Source organism: Camarhynchus parvulus, chromosome 9, assembly GCF_901933205.1.
Source record: "Camarhynchus parvulus chromosome 9, STF_HiC, whole genome shotgun sequence".
In the NCBI taxonomy this organism is placed as follows: domain Eukaryota; kingdom Metazoa; phylum Chordata; class Aves; order Passeriformes; family Thraupidae; genus Camarhynchus; species Camarhynchus parvulus.
Window position 1 is genome coordinate 11,578,237 of NC_044579.1, and position 21,739 is coordinate 11,599,975.

General features: G+C 49.8%; 6 protein-coding genes across 7 annotated transcripts; 5 read left to right on the forward strand and 1 right to left on the reverse strand.

Annotated features, from left to right (window-relative positions):
- Positions 1–6,765: 6,765 nt before the first annotated feature.
- Positions 6,766–8,917, forward strand: LOC115906855 (phospholipase A and acyltransferase 1-like). Of its 2 annotated transcripts, none has more exons than XM_030954378.1 (4): positions 6,766–6,850; positions 7,554–7,764; positions 7,962–8,230; positions 8,612–8,917. In XM_030954378.1, the coding sequence occupies exons 2-4, from the start codon at positions 7,647–7,649 to the stop codon at positions 8,732–8,734; spliced, it is 510 nt and encodes a 169-aa protein (XP_030810238.1). In that variant the 5' UTR covers positions 6,766–6,850; positions 7,554–7,646; the 3' UTR covers positions 8,735–8,917. The 2 variants fall into 2 exon arrangements, with proteins under 2 accessions (XP_030810238.1, XP_030810237.1); XM_030954377.1 differs by lacking the exon at positions 6,766–6,850 and adding an exon at positions 7,001–7,154.
- LOC115907030 (basic proline-rich protein-like) lies at positions 7,092–7,640 on the reverse strand. The gene has a single exon (XM_030954656.1). It carries the CDS (start codon positions 7,638–7,640, stop codon positions 7,092–7,094), a length of 549 nt encoding a protein of 182 aa, XP_030810516.1.
- A 2,867-nt stretch (positions 8,918–11,784) lies between the features above and the next one.
- Positions 11,785–12,825, forward strand: LOC115907031 (phospholipase A and acyltransferase 1-like). The gene is made up of 3 exons (XM_030954657.1): positions 11,785–11,896; positions 12,082–12,350; positions 12,718–12,825. Exons 1-3 carry the CDS (start codon positions 11,785–11,787, stop codon positions 12,823–12,825), a joined length of 489 nt encoding a protein of 162 aa, XP_030810517.1.
- Positions 12,826–16,563: 3,738 nt separating this feature from the next.
- Positions 16,564–18,164, forward strand: LOC115907032 (phospholipase A and acyltransferase 1-like). The gene is made up of 3 exons (XM_030954658.1): positions 16,564–16,681; positions 16,876–17,135; positions 18,129–18,164. Exons 1-3 carry the CDS (start codon positions 16,564–16,566, stop codon positions 18,162–18,164), a joined length of 414 nt encoding a protein of 137 aa, XP_030810518.1.
- Positions 18,165–18,167: 3 nt separating this feature from the next.
- On the forward strand, positions 18,168–18,687 carry LOC115907033 (phospholipase A and acyltransferase 2-like; the record flags this gene model as incomplete). Its single annotated transcript, XM_030954659.1, has 2 exons — positions 18,168–18,285; positions 18,485–18,687. Coding segments are annotated over exons 1-2 (321 nt in total), but the record flags the coding sequence as incomplete, so codon positions are not given.
- Positions 18,688–18,696: 9 nt separating this feature from the next.
- Positions 18,697–20,605, forward strand: LOC115907034 (phospholipase A and acyltransferase 1-like). Its single transcript, XM_030954660.1, has 4 exons — positions 18,697–18,738; positions 19,362–19,515; positions 19,715–19,983; positions 20,360–20,605. The coding sequence occupies exons 2-4, from the start codon at positions 19,386–19,388 to the stop codon at positions 20,603–20,605; spliced, it is 645 nt and encodes a 214-aa protein (XP_030810520.1). The 5' UTR covers positions 18,697–18,738; positions 19,362–19,385.
- Positions 20,606–21,739: the final 1,134 nt, after the last annotated feature.

The following is a 21,739-nucleotide window of genomic DNA, read 5'->3' on the forward strand; positions in this document are numbered from 1 at the left end:
CTGTATTCATCCCCACATTCATCTTTCATGCCTCATCCATCAGCAGTCACAAATTTGCCAAGTAGCTGCCAGTTTTCTTTAGTTACATAGTTGTGCCTAATATTTAAAGACAGATAATGCTCACCCCAAAGTCCCTCTTATCTGGGAGAAGAATGTTACAGTACTTTAAGCCAAATAAAGTGGACAACTATCCATATTCTTAACATAAGCCTACTTTTCTCCTCACTCTAGAATTTGGTTGCTCTACCTGCTCAGTGGTTGCCCTGATTTTTCTGAGATCCTGAATATTTGCTGATTCCATTCATCTTGGCTCTCAGTGCCTCTGAAAATCAGGCTGTGAATACTCAAATGATGAGCAAAACTGAGAAGGTAGCACTGGCAGACAAACACTGAATAAAACAGAATTCTGTGTCAACATTCAAGGCAGATGGACATGGGGAGGGTACCCATGTATTGAAAGAGGCATGTAGCTCAGCTGTAAGACTTAGCAGCACTAAAAAGTGCTGTATAAGCAACATAAGCAACTGTTACAGAAGCAGAGGGCAAAGAAGAACTTACTGTGTTAAGTCAGGTAACTGTTTATTACTTTATTAGATTGCATATGAGGAAAACTTTCAATTTAGCGTCACAGTTTAGGAGTGGGCCTGGTAGAGTTAGGTTAAAGGTTGGGCTTGATGATCTTAGAGGCCTTTTCCAGCTTTAATGATGATATGATCCTATTTGGACACCTCACATAGCAGCAGCAGCTGCACAACAAATGACCTGATCTTTCCAATCACGTGCTTGGGATATTCCTGTTTCCTGTCAGCCAGATAGTTTGTTGGAAAACAAAACTAACTCAGAGTCAGGCAGAAAAGCAGATGAAAACCACCAATAACAAATGTACTGGGAATTAATGTTTTCTCATGTTGCTCATAGGAGCTGCCTGTTTGATAGCTGTGTGGAAGGAGATGAGATCTTGTGCCGCAGTCTGGAGGAATATGTGCTGGCTTGTCAGCAGCAAGGAGTCAGCATGGATGGCTGGAGGCAACAGACAGACTGTGGTAAGCACAGGAAGAAACAGAAAGTAGGGATTCTACCTACAGGACTGTTAAAATCTGAAGTTTAAGCCTTTTCCTATATCATATCTTCTCAGGGAATAAAAACATTGATTCACATTTCAGTCACTCTTCACAATTAAGCACACTTGTTTTTCTGGCCTCTTCTCTGTGTCCTATGCTGACTTTTGCATTTAAACGCCAGCTTTGAGAGATACTTCAGAAATCAGAGCTGTCAACTCCCTGCCATCAGAAGTTTTGTGAGTGAAAAGATGTCCCCATTCCAAATAGGACAAAAAGATTCAATTTTGAAGACCATCACAAGCTACAAATCTGAAGGCAAAAACATTTCATTTCAAACTCTCTTTATATCTACAAAATAGTCTAATTATCTTGCTTTGCCTGTGAAATTTCAAGATCAAAAAAAAAAACAGATTCAACTGAAAACTCAAAACTTTTCAGACTAAAAAATGCTGAAATAAGACTTATAATCATATCAAACATATTTATCCTCATTTTATTTTTAAGCTTGGAGATTCATCAAAACATGTTTTCCCTGTGTCTGCTATGGTCAGATAACTGTATTTCTGGTGAAACACAGTTCCCACAGTTGTGGAACAGCTCTGGCACTTGCAGGGATGGCAACCCTGAATGTGTGAGAAGTTGTTCTGAGAGCAGTGTATACCAGGAACAAGAGCACAGTATACAAATAGCTTTGATGATGCATTTCCTCACTTTGGAGTGATTTACTTACAACTTCAGAGCTATTCTATATGTATGCACATCTGTGTGTGTGTTTATCATATTGCCTCCTACACAATGGATCAGAAAGGGAATTCTGTAAGGAAGTAACACACAGCAGCCTGGCATAACTGGACTCCTTGTTTTTTCAGGTATGTCATGTCCTCCCAACAGCAAGTACAGCTCATGCATGTCTGCATGTCCAGCATCCTGCAACGACCTGACCAGCCCCTCTGAGTGTGAATCACCCTGTGTTGAAGGCTGTGAATGTCTCCCTGGTTATGTTCTTAGTGGCTTTGAATGTGTGCCTTACAAACAGTGTGGCTGCACATACCTTAACAAATACTATGAGGTACGGTCTCTCGGTGGGTCAGACAGCTCCCACTAAACAGTATTTTCTCTTGTTAATTATTTTGACCATCTTCTCATAATCCTCAGCATGTAATTTTGCAGTAGAAACATTAGAAACAAAGAGAAATTGTTTAATAAAATTCTGGTTTCTGGAGAAAGGAAGAGAGGTCAAGATCTCTTGGTCTCCCTCTGAAATTCTGAAATGGCAGATAGCATTTCCACATTGCCTTGGAGGAATGATGTGATTCATCTGCCACTCATCCCAAGCAACAGTTGCCTATTTTTGGTTGCACATGTACCCTGCCTGGGGATAGGATCACATGCCCCAAACTCTTCTTTTGCTTTCTTTCTTGGGCCATCCTCAAGTTTCAGAGAGCTGCATTAATAAGCTGCTTGCTTTGGTGTTTTTTTTACAAACTACTTTAAAAAAAATATCTGCCCTATTGCCATTCATCAGGAAAGCATTAGAGAGAGCATAATGAGGGTTCCAGGGCTACATACATGTTTTTTCTGGCTGATTTTATTTGATCTTTTTTAACATCTAACTCCTGTTTTTCCAGATTGGAGAAATATTCACCACTGATGACTGCTCTCAGAAATGCCAGTGCACAGAAAGCTCCACTGTTTTCTGCTCTGATGAAGTGTGTGGGTCTGGAGAAATCTGTGACATTTCAAACTACACTCGTGGATGCTACCGGAGTGAGTCAACCACTATCACATTGTCTTTGATGCTATGAAGTCTTGACTAACTTTAAAGAGCATCATTGGGTTAGGGATAGTTGCAAGAGAGAGTGTACAGAAGAACACCATGCGAGGCATCTTGCTCTGTTGTTTCACTTGGAGAAACAGTGTTTCTTTCCCTTATTCATGCTGTCAGATACAAGAAACATGCTAAAATACAGGGGATGTGCAGCATTAGGAGTCAGCGTAGTGTTAGCAAGAACAGTTCTCTTCAGGGTTGGATTATCTGAGGGTCAAGTGTTTCTCCTTTTTTCCCAGGCGGCCCATGTATGCCAAATCCTTGTAAGAATGATGGCATTTGCTCTGAAACTTCCAACAGCACTTCCCTCCACTTCTGTGAATGTTCAGAACTCTACACAGGACAAAACTGTGAGGCTGAAAAAATAGGTAATAAAACTATTCTGTATTTCTCTGTCTGCATTAAACACATAATTTTCAAAAATGGATGTTGCTGTGGAAAAGAACTGGGCTTGCTCTTCATTCTCATGATGTAGGTTAGTAACCCAGTGGGTGAGAGCCTGTGGTCATCCAAGCAGAGAGAAGGGTCAGAAGTCCAGTGGAGAGATACCAGAAAGCAGGACAGCAGGGCTTGGTACAGCACACAGGACCTGGGTCTGACACCACTCCAGAAAGCCACAGAGAACACAAAAAAACCAAACAGACAGAAAAGGGTGGAGAAAAACAATTTCTGTTCACAGCATGGTTAGCTTTCAGTGACAGGGCTCTTGTTTGTTCTTCAGCTGAAGACCCTGCCACAGAGGATTCAGACCACACCATTGCCATTGTCATCGGAGTTGTGGCAGGAGTAGCTGTTATTGTCATTCTCATCTCCTCTACAGTGTACCTGTTCAGGTAAGGCTTTTCCCAGCTTTGCTACATTCAGCAAAGACGCCTCTTTTAGGACCTGTAAATCTCAAAACTCTCATCAGTCACATACCTGCAAGAGCAGAAAGGAGCCACAGCATTGGGGATCTCTTCTGAGGAATGTGAGGGAAAACTTAACTTTTTTTATCAGGAGTGAACACATTCCATTTCTTTTACACAGGGCATATGCATCACTTATCATAAAACTCTAGCTTCTCCAAAACCCAGTTCTGTTCATGCTCACAGCATTGTTTGATGTCTCACTATAAAAAAGAATTGAAATTAAAATAGGTTGTTCTTTTCTCTTTTTTTTTCCCCATTGTACAGAAGGAAGAGAAAGATGGATACAGTTGTTATAACGGGGGATTCTTCTTTGAAAGGGTCCAGGGACAAATTGGATGCCAGAGTACATGAGCAAGATTATGGCTGCATTGTGAACAGTGCATTTGATCAAAATGAATCCTCAAATGCACATCTATAGTTAACAATATTATTCCTAATAATTTGTCATATTTTTACTCTGTATTTTAATCATATTTCTAATATTTTGAGGAGAAATAATAATAAATTTATCATTGCATTTGTTGAAAACCTTTGTAATTGTTCATTTAAAATAGCTCTGAGATCTCACATTGCAGGCCCAAAATGAAATATTTTCTAATTGACGGAAGAGACTGTTGTCTTCAAAGGAAGTTTGAAAAGCATAAATTCCAGACAGACCTTGATGGCACAAATGTGCTGCACAACATGACATACACACCTCAGAGAGATGTACAAACCACATCTAGGCTGATGTGGTCAGAATTCAAACTGAAAGAGAGTAGGTAAAGGTTAGATATCTGAAAGTAGGTTTAGGGTTTAGATTAGATCTTAGAAAGAAATTCCTTACTATGAGGGCAGTGAGGCACTGGAATGGGTTATCCAGAGAAGTTGTGGATGCCCTGTCCCTGAAAGTGTTCAGGGCCAGGTTGGACAGAGCTTGGAGCAATCTGGTCTAATGAAAGGTGTCCCTGCCCATGGAATGGGATGATCTTTAGGTTCCTTCCAACCCAAACCATTCTATGATTCTATGAACTATTTATAGCATCCCAGGCAGGTCTTCATGAGATCTTACCCAAATCCTTCCATGGGGAGGGGATTAGTTGACCGACATGGACACAGTTCTTTACCCTGCTTCTGGCAAGGCATGTCCAACTGGGGAGAGAAAGAAACAAGACACTGAGCTCACCTCAGGACAGATGTAATAAAAAGATGAGCTCCATTCTCCTCTTAGAGTAAAGGGGACAAGAAGCAGGCTTGTCATCAGTCCCCAGTCTGTGGGGACTAAATAAGGTATAACTTAACAAAAACTTTCTGAAGAATGAGATGGTATCATAACGTCTCCTTGGGGGACTTTGCAAACTCAGAGGCTGCCACACTGATAAATATGAGAGGAGCTCTGCATCAACTCAGCCCCAGAGCATACCTAGGATGCCCCTACATCAGGAGACCAAAGGTATTTGCAGCAATGCCTACCTACCTGCTGTGTGTGAGACCCACCTCATGACAGACCACTCACAAAGCTCAGGGACTGAAGCATTGCCTGAGCCTTGTCCAAGCTCAGAACAGATTAGCAGGGCTATGAGTGAAGCTTTGAGACATAAAGCTCAAGCATGCACCATGATTCATTTATTTTAAGGATCCAGATGTTTGAGACTCTGCTATGGCAAACCTGGGGCTGTGCAGGTGAGAAAACTTTGGATGTGTGAGTGTGAAGTGTACAGGGAGTCAAGGGGGGCACCTCAAAGGGACTCTGACAGGGCCTCAGTCCCAGCTCAAGTACAGCAAGTGAGACTGCCAGAGTGGGTCCTGGATGGTTGGACAGGAGGGTTTCCTTAACAGGACTTACTGTTTTTTCTTCTGTAATGCTTGTTATTATTTTATTGCCCTTTTTTCTTTCCCTTGTGTCCCTAAACTCATGTGTACTGTTAGCCAGAGAAGTATTTGCAGTCTCTGTTGTGAGTTAGGTTATTCTGGTCCATTCAAGAGCACAGCAGCTGTCCATACACACAGGCTACATCTATTTTGGAAAGGGTATGAATAGAAAGGGCCTTTCAACCTCATTACACAACGAAAATGAATCAGTGAAAGAAGCCTACTCGTGCAAAAATGAACTGTCAACTTTATGCTGGAATTGCACTGTGTTTATAATACCATCTTTGCTGCCTGTTCAGTGGCAGTTTCTGTTGCACTCTCGTGCCTGCCACAGCATGATTCTGTGATTGCCAAGCAGTGCTGACCACACTCACCTCCCTTTGCCCTGGATGGGAGCACAGGCCAGTCCCTCTCCCAGGCCAGTCCCACAGGCCAGGCCCCTGGGTGCCTCCCAGAGCAGCTCCTGGCTGCTGGCTGTGAGCCGGGCACTGGGACACAGCCTGCAGCCTGCAGGGGACAGGATCCCAGCCCAGGCTCCCCCAAGCAACAGGACCCTGCTGTGCCCAGGTAAAGCAGATTTCTGGGTTTTCATGTATATGTTTGGGGTTTTTTCCATACCACAAGAATTGCCTTGGTGATTAATTTTCCACTGCAAATCTTTGCAAATAGTTCAGATTTAAAGAAGGGGATGATACAGAAAGCAGAACTGTTGTTCAATGCTCTTCTGAATTAACAATGTCACAGAAAGATGGCAAATCATCCACTGCTGTCATCTTTTATATCAACCAGCTTGCTTGCCTGACTTCTGAAATGCAAGGCTTTAAATACTGCTTCGTTCAACTTACCCAGAGGACACTTTTCTCATTAGATTTAGCACACTGTGCCAGCAGCAGTAAAGGAGATGGCTGTACGGGCTCAGCTGTGTTTATTCCTTGGACCGGGACACTGGCGGGCACAATCATGAAATTCCTCTGCTGTCCCAAAGGAAATGCGCAGGCCACGTTACAAAAACACATCCTAAAAATCCCTTTGCCCTAAAATTATTTCGCTCAGAGCTCCACCTCCTTTGTTTCTCATCACGGTGAAGAAGTAGAACGGCAGCACCGCATTTTTCTCTCGAAAGGTTTCCTGCTGAGGGGTGCTCCCTCACTGCTCGGCCAAGCGGGACCGGAGCCACCCCACAGCTGGAGGGGCTCGAGGAGGTGCGGAAGGCTCCGGGAAAGTGGCAATGGCGCGTCCTCCTCGGGGACAGGATCGGATTTTCCACTAAACCAGCGGTTTTCGAAACAACCTCGGGAGCGGAGCGCCCGGATGGGAGGGACGGTGGGAGGGAGAAGGCGGGAGCGGTGGGACGGGACGAGATGGAAGAGGAGACGGACGTGGTAGCTCTCGGTCAGCGTCGCCCCTGAGCCCGACAGGATCGGAGCAAGCGCCATCTTCATCCTATTTATAGCGGGAGCAGCGCGCCGGGAGCCCGGCCACGGGAGCAGCGGGGCAGGCGCCGGGGTGAGCGGGGCTCGGGGGATGCGAGCGGGCGTTTCCAGCAGGATGCGGCCCCTCCAGGCTCGGCAGCGCGGGCAGCCCCGGCAGCCGCGTCCCGGCAGCGGAGCGGGCCCGGCCCGGCCCCGGCGGAGCCCCGAGCGGAGCGCGGCCGGGAGGGGAGCGCGGGCACGGCGGGCGGGCGGGCGGGGGCAGCCGGGCACGGCGGCAGCAGCCGGACGCCCGCCCGGCCCGGCCCGGCCCCGGGCGGATGCGCTGCCTGCGAGCGGGGCCGTTCGCTGCCTCGCCCTGCGCCGGCGGGCGGCAGCGGCCCCGAGCCGGCTCCGGCCCAGCGGGGCCCCCGCTCCGGCAGCCGCTGCCCTCGGCGCCCGCCACTGACACCCTCCGTGCCTGCGCTCCCGCCAGCTGCCCCTGCACAGCCCTCGCCTGCCCGCTGCGCTCTGCCCTGCGCTCACACAGCCCCGCTGCGCCTGCACGGCCTGACTGCACCATCCCGGGATGGCAGAAGGCGGGCGCGACCCCCAGCCCGGGGACCTGATCGAGATCGACCGGCCAGGTTACCAGCACTGGGCCCTCTACGTGGGGGATGGATATGTCATCAACGTCACACCTGTAGGTAAGGCTTGTGCCACCTGGCAAGGTGCAGAGTGGGTGTTGAGATGCCCCAGGAACCCTGTCTCCCTCCATGTGCTGCTGCTCGTAGACTCTGTGTATGTAGATGACCTTTCCAGGAGCAGAGGAAACACATCTGAGGTCGTGGAGAGTCCAGAGACGGTCTGCCTGCCTGCCTTATCTCTTCCCTGACTTCCCCAGATGAAGGAGCCCCATCTCTGTTGGTGAGCACCACATCAGTATTCACCAAAAAGGCCAAGGTGAAGAAGCAGCTCCTGAAGGTGGTGGTGGAAAATCATACGTGGCGTGTCAACAACAAGTATGACCGCTCCCGCACTCCTTTCCCTGTGAAGGAGATCATCCGGCGTGCTGAGCAATGGATTGACAGGGAGGTGCCATATGATGTGCTTACCAGCAATTGTGAGCACTTTGTGACAATGCTGCGCTACGGAGAAGGGGTCTCAGACCAGGTGAGTGCCAGGGGTGAGCCCTGGGTGCCTCCCAGAGCAGCTCCTGGCTGCTGGCTGTGAGCTGGGCACTGGGACACAGCCTGCAGCCTGCAGGGGACAGCCCAGTGCCAGGCGTGGGCTCCAAAGCAGCGCTGCCTCCCCAGAGCCCCTGCCCCTGCAGAGTCCCTGTGCTCTGTCTGCAGCCTGACAGTGCCCTCTCACTGAGTGCCACCTCCTGGGGGAACAAACCTGGGTGCTGCCCCTTCTGCTAATGGGGCACATGGCTCTCACTCATTTATTTACCCTGAATATCCCTGCCTTTTCTACATTATCGTGCTGGGGGGTGAGTAAACATAAGTGCTCCTCATATTTCCAGCCTGTGTTTTACTTTCCCTTTTATAGGTCACAAAAGTAGTACTTGGTACTACAGCAGCTGTAGGAGGTATCCTTCTTGCTGGCCTTGCCACTGCTGTTGTGAAGGGCTTGTTTGGGGACTCATCCAAGAGAGAGAGAAAGTACTACTGATGGGCTGTCAGGAAGAGCTCAGCGCAAGGCAGGGGGATCTCCTGGCCACAGCATTCACTGATCAGCTTTTGCTGTACCTGCCATCAAGGCTTCCTAGCAACTGTGCCACCTTTGCTGTAATCATTAAATAATATTAATATAACAATAAATAATTAATATTTAATTAAATAAATTGTCAGAAATACAAGCTTTAATTGCCCAAAAATCTTCTTTTATCTAACTTTGGATCGAAGTTCAACTGTCCAGCCTTCTTTTTTCCCTCTATATCATTAAAAATAAAAAGTCAGGATTGGCATCATTTTAAGTGACCTCTGGCAGTACTAGCCTGGTTGCCATTTCTACTTTTATTTCATTGCCTGTGATGATTCTTGTGGTAGTCTGGGCACATTTGCACTGGTGCAGGCTTTTAATCCCTTTTCATCAATTGGTTCCTGTAGGCTTTTTCTGTATATCTGTGATTTTAACCTCAACTTTCCAAAAAAGTCTGAAAAGCACTGCTGAGGGTTTTCCAGCTGAGGGTCAATGTAGGTGGGAAAGCCCTGGCTACACTGTCTGCAAAGTAGCAGGCAGGGCATGTTCAGTGTCTTGAGTCTGTACTTGTGCTGCTTAAACTGAGAAACTCCTGGGAGGTCACAGGGAAGGTCAGGTCTTATAAGCTGTACCCTTCAGAGTTTTACAGGAGTGCTCTGGTTTTGGCATGATGGTGTTTTGCATGGTTTTTCCCTGCCTACAAAGTGTTAACAAATATACTGAGCCACACCATTTCCTTGTCACAAAGCTGATGTGTGCATTGTCTTGGAAGAAAACTCTTCAGGCTAAGTGTGCTTTATTGTCCTTTACCTGGGGGATCTGCCTTGAGTGTTTGGAAGCAGGTTAGCTGCATCCCACCTGTGAGACACAGAGTCTGTGCTGCTTTTGTTACAGGCAACTGCCTGGACTGCAGGGACAGGTGAGAGCAGAAGAGCTGCGTGTGAGAGCCTGCCTGGTTTTGTCTGCTTTTGAGAAAAGACAGGTTGTCCAGGTTTAACCCCAGCTAGCAGCAAAGCACCAGGCAGCCACTTGTTCACTCACTGCCCTGCCAGCCCCATCAGGGAGGGAATCAGAAGAGTTGAAGTGAAAAACTTGTGGCTTGAGAAAAAGATTGGTTGTAGGTACACCAAAAGCTTTGCATTCAACAAAGCAAAGCAAGGAATCAATTCATTGCTCTTTTAAACAGCAGTTTTTCCGTGTTTGAAATAGCCAAGGCAAAGTTTCCAGTTGTATTTTGTACTGCCCTTTGTTATTACATCTGAACAAAGTTCTTAGTTTTAACACAGGGAAACACATTACAATCAAACTGATAGTGAAACTCCTTTCTGGATTCCTGGAAATGGAATTAAAACTTCTTTCATGGCTTAGCTATTGAGGTGGTTATACAGAACTTCTGAACTTTCCTGCACACCCTGATAATGGAGCGCTGTTTGGGCAGCATATGGACCTCTCACATGTCTACTTCAGTCTACAATAAAGAGAACTGGCATTATTTTATCTGGGGAATTGTCTTGCTATTTGTGAAAGCTGCATCATTTCACAGAATGCAGAAGTTTGCAGTTGTGCTAGGCATCTCTTTGCAGTCAGGGTGATGATGTTCATTGTGGGATGCCTTTCCTTGGAGCCTGGTGGGTGCATTGACAGGATTTGGTGGAACACTGCCCAAACCATAAGGTGAGAGTGTGAGGAGGAGCAGCAAAATCCATCAGTTGCTACACTCTGCACTTCTGAGCTTTTCTAGGAAATGCTGACAAGACCGGAGACCTGCTCAAGTTGCCATGGAATAGAGTCAAGGCTGTTCGTTTCCCAACAGCTGAGAGAACTCTCATTGCCTGTGCTGTGGGGCACACTCAGCACAGGCACAGTGTGTCCCTAAAAAGGATGGCATTTGTAGGACATTAAACAATCTGAATCTCGTGCACATCAGAGGATGAAAACCTGGGCTGATTCAGTACAAGACAGGGAAGCCCCAGCATTGTGCAGACCTCAGCCTGGCTCAAGGGCCTCACCTGGTCCTCTTCATTCTGTTTGTAGGTGGGGTAATGTAAATCTAATCCATCAGGTTGTTGCTGCAAAGATTTTTGCATTTACACCAAGCCGTTTGCACTGGCCATTTACATCCTCTCGGTTTGGTACTGGTTGACTGGCTCACAAGCCAGACTATAACCATGATCCAGAGGTTGCTCTTTTACAAGATGATATCCTGCCACATGTACGGGAGCAGTGTCAGGGTTGTTGCCTGCCATGGAACAGAAGCACCCCTTGAGGGCAGGGACATCTGGCAAAGAGGAGTTGGCCAAACTTCCATGGTGGCAGGACCAGATTTTTCACCCAATGGTGGTTTTGGCAACAACCACGGGAGCAGAGCCTGGAGCAGGTGGCAGGTGTGACCCGAGGGGCTGGCCCCGGGCCAAAGCCGTCAGTGAGCCCTGCGGGTTACACACCCAAGCGCCCGGAGCTCCCTATTTATAGTGGGTAGAGGGGACTTTGAGCTGGGCCACGGCAGCAGCGGGACAGGTGCTGAGGTGAGCGGGGCTCGGGGGATGCGAGCGGGCGTTTCCAGCAGGATGCGGCCCCTCCAGGCTCGGCAGCGCGGGCAGCCCCGGCAGCCGCGTCCCGGCAGCGGAGCGGGCCCGGCCCGGCCCCGGCGGAGCCCCGAGCGGAGCGCGGCCGGGAGGGGGAGCGCGGGCACGGCGGGCGGGCGGGCGGGCGGGGGCAGCCGGGCACGGCGGCAGCAGCCGGACGCCCGCCCGGCCCGGCCCGGCCCCGGGCGGATGCGCTGCCTGCGAGCGGGGCCGTTCGCTGCCTCGCCCTGCGCCGGCGGGCGGCAGCGGCCCCGAGCCGGCTCCGGCCCAGCGGGGCCCCCGCTCCGGCAGCCGCTGCCCTCGGCGCCCGCCACTGACACCCTCCGTGCCTGCGCTCCCGCCAGCTGCCCCTGCACAGCCCTCGCCTGCCCGCTGCGCTCTGCCCTGCGCTCACACAGCCCCGCTGCGCCTGCACGCCACTGACGCGCTGCTGGGATGGGACAGGACAATTGCAAACCCCAGCCCGGGGACCTGATCGAGATATTCCGGCCACTTTACCAGCACTGGGCCCTCTACGTGGGGGATGGATATGTCATTCATGTGACAGGTATGGCTTGTGCCGCCTGGCGAGGTGCAGAGCGGGTGATGGAATGCCCCAGGAGCCCTGTCTCCCTCCCTGGGCCCCTATGTGTGTAGCTGTCTTTTCCAGGAGCAGGCAGAAACCCATCTGAGGTCCTGGAGGGGCCAGAGAGGGTCTGTCTGACTGCCTTATCTCCTCCTTGGCTTATGCAGATGAAGAAGCCTCATCCCTTTTGCTTAGTAGCTCATCAATACATGCCACAAGAGCCAAGGTGAAGAAGCAACTCCTGAACGACGTGGTGAAAAATGATAGATGGCGTGTCAACAACAAGTATGACCGCTCCCGCACTCCTTTCCCTGTGAAGGAGATCATCCGGCGCGCTGAGCTATGCATTGACCGGGAGGTGCCATATGATGTGCTTACCAGCAATTGTGAGCACTTTGTGACAATGCTGCGCTACGGAGAAGGAGAGTCTGAGCAGGTGAGCCCTGGGTGCCTCCCAGAGCAGCTCCTGGCTGCTGGCTGTGAGCCGGGCACTGGGACACAGCCTGCAGCCTGCAGGGGACAGCCCAGTGCCAGGCGTGGGCTCCAAAGCAGCGCTGCCTCCCCAGAGCCCCTGCCCCTGCAGGGTCCCTGTGCTCTGTCTGCAGCCTGACAGTGCCCTCTCACTGAGTGCCACCTCCTGGGGGGACAAACCTGGGTGCTGCCCCTTCTGCTTTTGGGGCACATGGCTCTCACTCATTTATTTACCCTGGATATCCCTGCCTTTTATAGATTATAATCCTAGAGCGTTATAAATATAAATGCCCCTCATGTTTCCAACCTGTGTTTTGTTTTCCCTTTTACAGGTCACAAAGGCAGCTGCTGGCAGTGCTGCAGCAGCTCTAGGAAGTTTCATTCTTGCTGGTGCTGCTCTTGTTGGGATGGCATTGTCTGAGAGCACATCCAGGAGATAGGGCTACTGATGGGCTCTCAGGAAGAGCTCAGACCAAGTCAGGCAGAGTCCCTGGCCACAGCGGTCACTGGTCAGCTTTTGCTGCACCTGCCATCAAGGCTTCCTTGCAACCGTGCCAAGCTTGCTGTAAACAGTAAACAATCCTTAATAAAATGTCTGCATTACAAAATCATATTGCCCTAAAATCCTCTTTTATCTGCATATAGTTCTGTGTGCAAGTTCAGCAGTCCAGCCTTGCTTCTCCCTGACATCCCACTGAGAAAAAAAGTCAGTGTTTTACAGGCATGCTCTAATTTTCGGCATGATGGAGTTTTACTCACTTTTTCCCTGCCTACAAAGTGTACTTTTCCCAGGCTCTTCTGACTTTCTTTGGGAGCAGCAGACCCCCCAGTGTGGGGAGGTCTGACAGGAAAATCCAGTGGGGTCTTTCTCTATCAGCTGTTTGTTCCACTGTACCATTGAAGTTTTCTCCCATCACCCTGTAAGTGCAGTGATTGCTGGCATTGGACCTGAATAAGTATGCCAGGAGATTTTTATGGTCCCTTCCAACCCAACCCATTCTAGGATTTGGCTCTTTCAGCTTCCAAAAAACCACTGAGGCTTAAAGAATTGCGAGGGCAGCAAGGGGACTTTGGCCTGCCAGAGCTGGGGCAAGGTCACTTCAGTGACCAAATGTTGATTCCAGTGCATTCATAGTCCCAGCACCAGATCAATCTTCCCCCCAGCCAGCAGGAAGGCAAAGCCAGGGTCCCTGCAGTGCTGGGCGCGAGGGATGTGCAGAATGAGCTGTGCAGCCCCTGTGCTTCATCTCCCAATGCACTGAGCCACACCATTTCCTTGTCACAAAGCTGATGTGTGCATTGTCTTGGAAGAAAACTCTTCAGGCTAAGTGTGCTTTATTGTCCTTTACCTGGGGGATCTGCCTTGAGTGTTTGGAAGCAGGTTAGCTGCATCCCACCTGTGAGACACAGAGTCTGTGCTGCTTTTGTTACAGGCAACTGCCTGGACTGCAGGGACAGGTGAGAGCAGAAGAGCTGCGTGTGAGAGCCTGCATGGTTTTGTCTGCTTTTGAGAAAAGACAGGTTGTCCAGGTTTAACCCCAGCCAGCAGCAAAGCACCAGGCAGCCACTTGCTCACTCACTGCCCTGCCAGCCCCATCAGGGAGGGAATGAGAAGAGTTGAAGTGAAAACCTTGAAGCTTGAGAAAAAGAAAAATAATTAATTCTTTGCTTTTGTAAAACGTAAGTTTTTCAGTGTTTGAAATAATCAAGTCAAGAATTCCTGTTGTTTTTCTGCTGTCCTTTGTTATTACATCCTTCCCAATTTTTTTTTTTTTAATACAGGAAAACATGATATAATCAAACTGAAACTGAAACTCCTTCTTGGATTCCTGGAAATGCAATCAAAACTTTTTTTTGCAGCTATACCAGTTAGGTGGTTTTACAGCTGGCAATGAGTACAATCAAGGCTGTTCTTTTCTCAAAAGTTGAAAAAAATATCAATGTATGTGCTCTGAGGCACAGCCAGGAGGGGTGCAGCCCCTCCCTAAATGGAGGGGCTTTTGTAGGGATGTCAGTCACGTGAATGTGGTTCACATCAGAAGATGAAAACTTGGGCTGAAGCCGCAGCATCCTGCAGCTCTGAGCCTGGCTGTAGGGTCTCACCTCACTCTCTACTGTGTTTGCAGGTGGTTCACATAAATCTAATCTGTTGCAGCCTGAATTGCTGCTAGTAAAGTCCAGGGTGAAGAAGCAAAAAAGGCTTTTGCATAATATCCATAGGTGTTTAATTCAGCCACACAGTGAGATGTTCTGCTCTCAGACCCATACCCCCAAGGTCCACCTCTCTCCCCAGGGGCCTCCCCGCTGACCTTGGTCTCCGGGCAGTATCAAGGCGAGGTCCAATCAGGGAAAAGAGATGGAGAGCCTCAGGAACACCTATGTTCAGGCATAGGAACAGGGGAAGGAGCCAATGGGGTGTAACTTAGGAGAAGCTCCTCCAGGGCCTCCACACTAATCCATGCTTTTTGCTGCAGAGTCTTTGTATGGGGCCATTTCAAATCCCTCTGCAGCATCCTCTGCCATTTGTGGCACCAACTGTTTGACTGGTACCTCTTATAGATACATATCATAATATTGGCTTTTTGCAAATGTTAAACTGGATTTTATATGTGTGGTGTTAAAATAACTTTGTTATGAAGGTATAGTTTTTATTTCTGTTGTTAATTAAGTTTAGACATAGTAGTGAAATAGCTATGTGGGTGTTAAAATGCCTTCTTGGATGAGATAACATCCTATTAATATAGGACGAGGACACCTGCTACAGATAAGCCAGATATCAGCACCCACAGTCTGAAAACAGTGTGGACCAAGGCCAAATTGGAAATTATAAAGAGAAGGAGCCAAAACCACAGCCAAGAAACACTATGCTCTAAAATAGAGGACCCAAGGAGGGGCCATGTAAAATAGTTTATGGAATATGTAAACTAGTTTATGGATATGCATAAAGATCTATAAATATGCAACAGGCTGATGTAAGGAGAAAAGGTATTTAAGTGATATCCCCAAAGGTGGGAGTGTGCTCTTGGCTGAGTGCTAAGATGCCCCCGGCCATAATAACCTTTGCTGTATGGTCCTCGTCTCCTATTGCCCTTTATAAAACTTTTAACTTTTCACAAGAGAGCGAATGTATTTTTCACAGTACCCAAGGCTTGTTTTAATCAGCATCCAGGGATGGTTGTTCTGCCAGGAAATGTCCTGTGAAATGACAGGGATAGTGCTGTTGCCCATCAATGGACAGGAGGATCAGTTGGGGACAGAGGCTCACTGCAATGAGGCGGCAGCTTGGCTTCCTCGGGTACAAGATGAGATTTTCCAATGAACAGGAGTTCTTGGGCACCACGACTGGAAGCAGAGCCCTCTTCGGAGTGGGGGTCGAGTGTGATGGGACAGGCCGGCTCCGGAGCGGCGCTGGCAGTGAGCCCGGCAGAATTCACGGAATTTCTTCTGCCATGAGCTTTATAATGGGAGCAGCGGGCCGCGAAAGAGCACGGCAGCAGCGGGACACGCACTACCCGAAGGAGCGGAGCCTTGCCGTTGTACGGGATGGGCGTGCCCGACTAGGATCTCCGAGTCAGAAGGGGCTGTGACCTCGGAACGATATCGCAATCGCCTCTAAGAACTATTTCTAGCGGGAGTAGCGGGCCGGGAGCCCGGCGACGGCAGCAGCGGGACAGGTGCTGAGGTGAGCGGGGCTCGGGGGATGCGAGCGGGCGTTTCCAGCAGGATGCGGCCCCTCCAGGCTCGGCAGCGCGGGCAGCCCCGGCAGCCGCGTCCCGGCAGCGGAGCGGGCCCGGCCCGGCCCCGGCGGAGCCCCGAGCGGAGCGCGGCCGGGAGGGGAGCGCGGGCACGGCGGGCGGGCGGGCGGGCGGGGGCAGCCGGGCACAGCGGCAGCAGCCGGACGCCCGCCCGGCCCGGCCCGGCCCCGGGCGGATGCGCTGCCTGCGAGCGGGGCCGTTCGCTGCCTCGCCCTGCGCCGGCGGGCGGCAGCGGCCCCGAGCCGGCTCCGGCCCAGCGGGGCCCCCGCTCCGGCAGCCGCTGCCCTCGGCGCCCGCCACTGACACCCTCCGTGCCTGCGCTCCCGCCAGCTGCCCCTGCACAGCCCTCGCCTGCCCGCTGCGCTCTGCCCTGCGCTCACACAGCCCCGCTGCGCCTGCACGGCCTGACTGCACCATCCCGGGATGGGACAGAACAATTGCAAACCCCAGCCCGGGGACCTGATCGAGATCGACCGGCCACGTCATAAGCACTGGGCCCTGTACATGGAGGATGGATATGTCATCAATTTGACACCTGTAGGTAAGGGTATTGCAGACTGGCAAGGTGCAAGGCACTTCTCGGGTGCTCCCAGACCTCTGTCTCCCTCCATGGACTGGTGGTGAGCCCTGTGTGTGTTGCTGTCCTTTCCAGGAGCAGTCAGAAACCCATCTGAGGTATTGGAGGTGCCAGAGAGGGTCTGTCTGCCTGTTTTATCTCCTCCCTTCTATTTACAGGTAAAAAACAGCTAAAGCTGGGAATCCACACTGTGCCTGTATTCATCAGAAGGGTGAAAAAGCAGCGCCTGGAGGTGGTGCAAAATAATACATGGCGTGTCAATAACGAGTCTGATCAGTGCCACCCTCCTCTCACATTGACAGAGATCATTCATCATGCTAAAGATTATATTGACAAGGATTTCACATATCGTGTGTTTGGTAGCAACTGTGAGGACTTTGTGAAAAAACTCCGTTATGGAGAAGGAGTCACAGAGCAGGTGAGTGCCAGGGGTGAGCCCTGGGTGCCTCCCAGAGCAGCTCCTGGCTGCTGGCTGTGAGCCGGGCACTGGGACACAGCCTGCAGCCTGCAGGGGACAGCCCAGTGCCAGGCGTGGGCTCCAAAGCAGCGCTGCCTCCCCAGAGCCCCTGCCCCTGCAGGGTCCCTGTGCTCTGTCTGCAGCCTGACAGTGCCCTCTCACTGAGTGCCACCTCCTGGGGGAACAAACCTGGGTGCTGCCCCTTCTGCTAATGGGGGCACATGTTGCTTGTTGATTTATTTATCCTGATTTTCCCTGTGCTCCATTACAATACCTGCGGCTGATGAAAGTGCTCATCATTTCCCAGCCTGTGTCTTGCTTTCCCTTTACCTGCCTAGATAGCAATTGTTTGCATGCTGGCAGTAGGATCTGTGCTGTTGCCTTCACTGTGTGGGTGGGCTTGCTGGGGCTGAAATCCAGAGAGAAACAGAGCACTGATGGGCCATCAGGAAAAGCTCAGAGAAAGGCAGAGGTTCCCTGGCTGCAGGGGGTCTCTGCCCTGTTTTTGCCACCCTTTGTAGAAAGAATTAAATTAAAGCCTTAAAAAAGCATAAATACCCAATCTCATCATGCCTAGAATCTTCTTTTTACAGCTTTGCACACAGGTTCAGCACTCTGGCCTTGCTTCTCCCTGCTCTCCCCTTGAGAAATACCAAGTCAGGCATATCATCATTCAAGGTGATCCCCAGCAGCACTGGCCTGTTTGTCACATGGGCTTTTACTTTTTGTCCGTGATTATTTTTGTGGTAATCTGCAAGCACTGGAAAGCAAATTTTCCTTCCCTTAGGCTGCCATCTCCCCTCCAGTGCATTGCTGAGGGCTGGTGCAGGCTTTCTGCCTTCATCCATGTTTTATCAGCTACATCATATTGGCTCTTTCTATGAAAGATTTAACCTTAACTATCCCTCCAAGTATACTGAATTTACTGCAAAGTGTTTACCCTGTGTTTTCCAGTCGAGGACATCTGCAGGTTGTGAAATAACCATTTGAGATATGACAGATGAAAAGGAATGCCCCAACCCTGGGGATCTGATCGAGATCAAAAAGGGAAGTTATGTGCAATGGGCCCTCTATGTGGGGGATGGATATGTCATCCATATGACACCTGTAGGTAAGGCTGGTGCAGCCTGGCAGGATCCAGAGAGGGTGTTGGGATGCTCCTGGAGCCCTTTGTACCTCCATAGGCTGCTCCATGTGGACTCTGTGTGTGTGGATGACCTTTCCAGGAGCAGTCCAAAAGCCATCTGAGGTTTTGGGGGGGCCAGAGAGGGTCTGCCTTGACTGCCTTATCTTCTCCCTGTCTTCCCCAGATGAAAAAGCCCCATATCTGTCAGCCAGCAGAAAGTCAATGGTCACCAGAAAGGCCAGGGTTACAAAGGAGCTCCTGAAGGTGGCCAGAAACAATGACTGGGCTGTCAACAACAAGTGTGATGGTTACCGCACGCCTCTGCCCGTGGAGGAGATCATCTGGCGTGCTGAGTGTTGCATTGGCAAGGAGCTGCCATGTGATGAGCTTGGTATATGCTCTGAGGATTTTGTGACAAATCTCCGCTATGGTGGCAAGGTGAGTGCCAGAGGTGAGCCCTGGGTGCCTCCCAGAGCAGCTCCTGGCTGCTGGCTGTGAGCCAGGCACTGGGACACAGCCTGCAGCCTGCAGGGGACAGCCCAGTGCCAGGCGTGGGCTCCAAAGCAGCGCTGCCTCCCCAGAGCCCCTGCACCTGCAGGGTCCCTGTGCTCTGTCTGCAGCCTGACAGTGCCCTCTCACTGCGTGCCACCTCCTGGGGGAACAAACCTGGGTGCTGCCCCTTATCTTCTTGGATATGAATATAGCTTTGTGTGCAACTTCAGCGTTGTGGCATTGCTTTGCCCTGCTGTCCCACTAAGAAATACTAAGTCAGGCATATCATTATTCAAGGTGATCTCCAGCAGTACTGGCCTGTTTGTCACTTTTACTTTTTATCTGTGATAGGTTTTGTGGTATTCTGCCAGCACTTGAAAGCAAATTTTGCTTTCCTTACATTGCCACATCCCCTCCAGTACTTGCTGAGGGCTCGTGCAGTCCCTCTATCATCCTGCTTTTATCAGCTACATCCTACTGGCACATTCTATGGAAAAATTGATTTCAAGCTTAACTTTCTCACCAAATAAACGAAATTTATTGCTGAGTGTTTACTGTGTGTTTTCCAGCTGAGGGCTTTGTTGTGTGGAGAAATGCACGTTTCTGGTAGGGCAGAAGACAAGGACTACCCCAGCCCTGGGGATCTGATTGAGGTCAAATGGGGACGTTATGAACACTGGGCCCTCTACCTGGCGAAAGGACATGTCCTCCATGTGATACCTGGTAAGGCTGTTGCAGTCTGGCAGAATGCAGAGGGGGTGTTGTGGTGCTCCAGGAGCCCTTTCTACCTCCATGGGCTGCTCCATATGGACTCTGTGTGTGTAGATGAGCTTTCCAGGAGCAGTCTAAAAGCCATCTGAGGTTTTGGGGAGGGGCAGAGAGGGTCTGCCTATGTACCTTATCTCCTCCCTGCCTTCCCCAGATGAAGGAGCCACACACCTGTCACCCAGCAGTGGGTCTGTATTTCTCAGAAAAGCCATGGTGAAGAAGGCGGACCTGGAATTGGTGGCTGGAAATGATACATGGCGTGTCAACAACAAGTATGACCGCTCCCGCACTCCTTTCCCTATGGAGGAAATCATCCGGCGTTCTGAGCCATGGATTGGCAAGGAGCTGGCATATCGTTTGTTCCTCAAGAACTGTGAGCACTTTGTGACAATGCTCCGCTACGGAGATGGAGTCTCTGAGCAGGTGAGTGCCAGGGGTGAGCCCCTGGGTGCCTCCCAGAGCAGCTCCTGGCTGCTGGCTGTGAGCCGGGCACTGGGACACAGCCTGCAGCCTGCAGGGGACAGCCCAGTGCCAGGCGTGGGCTCCAAAGCAGCGCTGCCTCCCCAGAGCCCCTGCCCCTGCAGGGTCCCTGTGCTCTGTCTGCAGCCTGACAGTGCCCTCTCACTGCGTGCCACCTCCTGGGGGAACAAACCTGGGTGCTGCCCCTTCTGCTAATGGGGGCACGTCTGACCCAGATTCAATTACCATGATTATATTTGCCTGTTCTCACTTATCATGTCTGGGCGTAAATATAAGTGCTTATAATGTCTCTAACCTTTGTTTTACTTTCCTTTTACAGGCCAACACAGCACTTCTAAGTATCAATTCCATTTCTTCTGTAGTGATGGCTGGGATAGGAATTGCTGGTCTTGTGGCTGCGGCTGGTATTCCTGCGTTTGGATTTCCTCTTTTGGCCTCTTGTGCGGTTTCTGGTGGTGGTAGTCTTGCCAGTATTGGTTTAACTTCCAGCAATATTGTTCATTACGTCTCTTTTGCCAAATTTGCAAAGGCAGGGAGAGATATACTAGAAAAGAGTTGCTGTTAGCAAGAGCTCAAGTGAGGCGTGGAGTCCCTGGTCACTGTTCAGCTTTTGCCATTACAAGTGTAATGAACGCTTACTAGCAACTGCTGTGATAATTAATTCAAAGACTTATTAAAATGTAAAAATGCAAACTCATCTTGCCTAAAATTGTCTTTTATCTGTTTGAGGATAGCTTTGTGTGCAAGTAATTTCTCCTTAACTACTCTCCTCCGCCTACCTAATACACTGACTTCTTTCTCAAGGGTTTCTTTTTCCAGTTTATGGCCACTGCTCCTCCTGTCACTGGGCACCACTGAAGAGTGTGGCACCTTCCTCTTGACACCCACCTTTGACATATTTATATAAATTAATGAGATTTCCTCTCACTTTCCCCCAAACTATGCAGGCCCAGCTTCCAGAATTTCCCCTTATAAGAGAGATGCTCCAGACCCCAAATCATCTTTGTGGTCTTTGCTGTACCCTCAGGTAGCTCCTTGTCTTTCTTGCATTGAGGAGCTCTTCACCTCTTTGCAGGTCAGTGACACCTAAAACAACAGACCACAGAGCCACAGATCACTGGTTCTGTGTTTGCTTGGGATTGTTTTAAGGTATTCAGTGAATCACAGGAGTGACCTGAGTTTCAAGTTTGCAGACAAATTTGAGTACAAGCCTATAATATTCTTGATAGACAAAAAAGAAAAGCCTGTGCTTATTGCAGCCAGAGGACAGAAGCCTTGGCTCGAGTATTAACATCAATTATCCTTAATAACAGTAATTTCCATGTCCACAGTGAGCTTTGCACTGTGAAGATTTAAAGCCTTTACAAGCTGGATCAGTAACTCAATGCTGAATTTACAAGGCAATAAGTTAGGAGGATATTTATGAACTCGTGCAGCACAACACACTTGATGTGACACAGGCAATTACCGTGATCCTACATCTGCTCTGAATATTTTGACAAATCAATATTACTTATGCACTAAATCTTCAGCAGATGCAAGTCAGCTAGGAGATACACAGCAGCTGAACTTCAGGCTGTGCATCTCTCTAGTTGCTGGGCTCTGTGCATCTTTAACTTACAAGCAATGAAAACTTGTTTGTAGAATTAACTAATGACATTCAATGGGCCCAAGGCTTGTTTGTGGGAGGAATCGCATA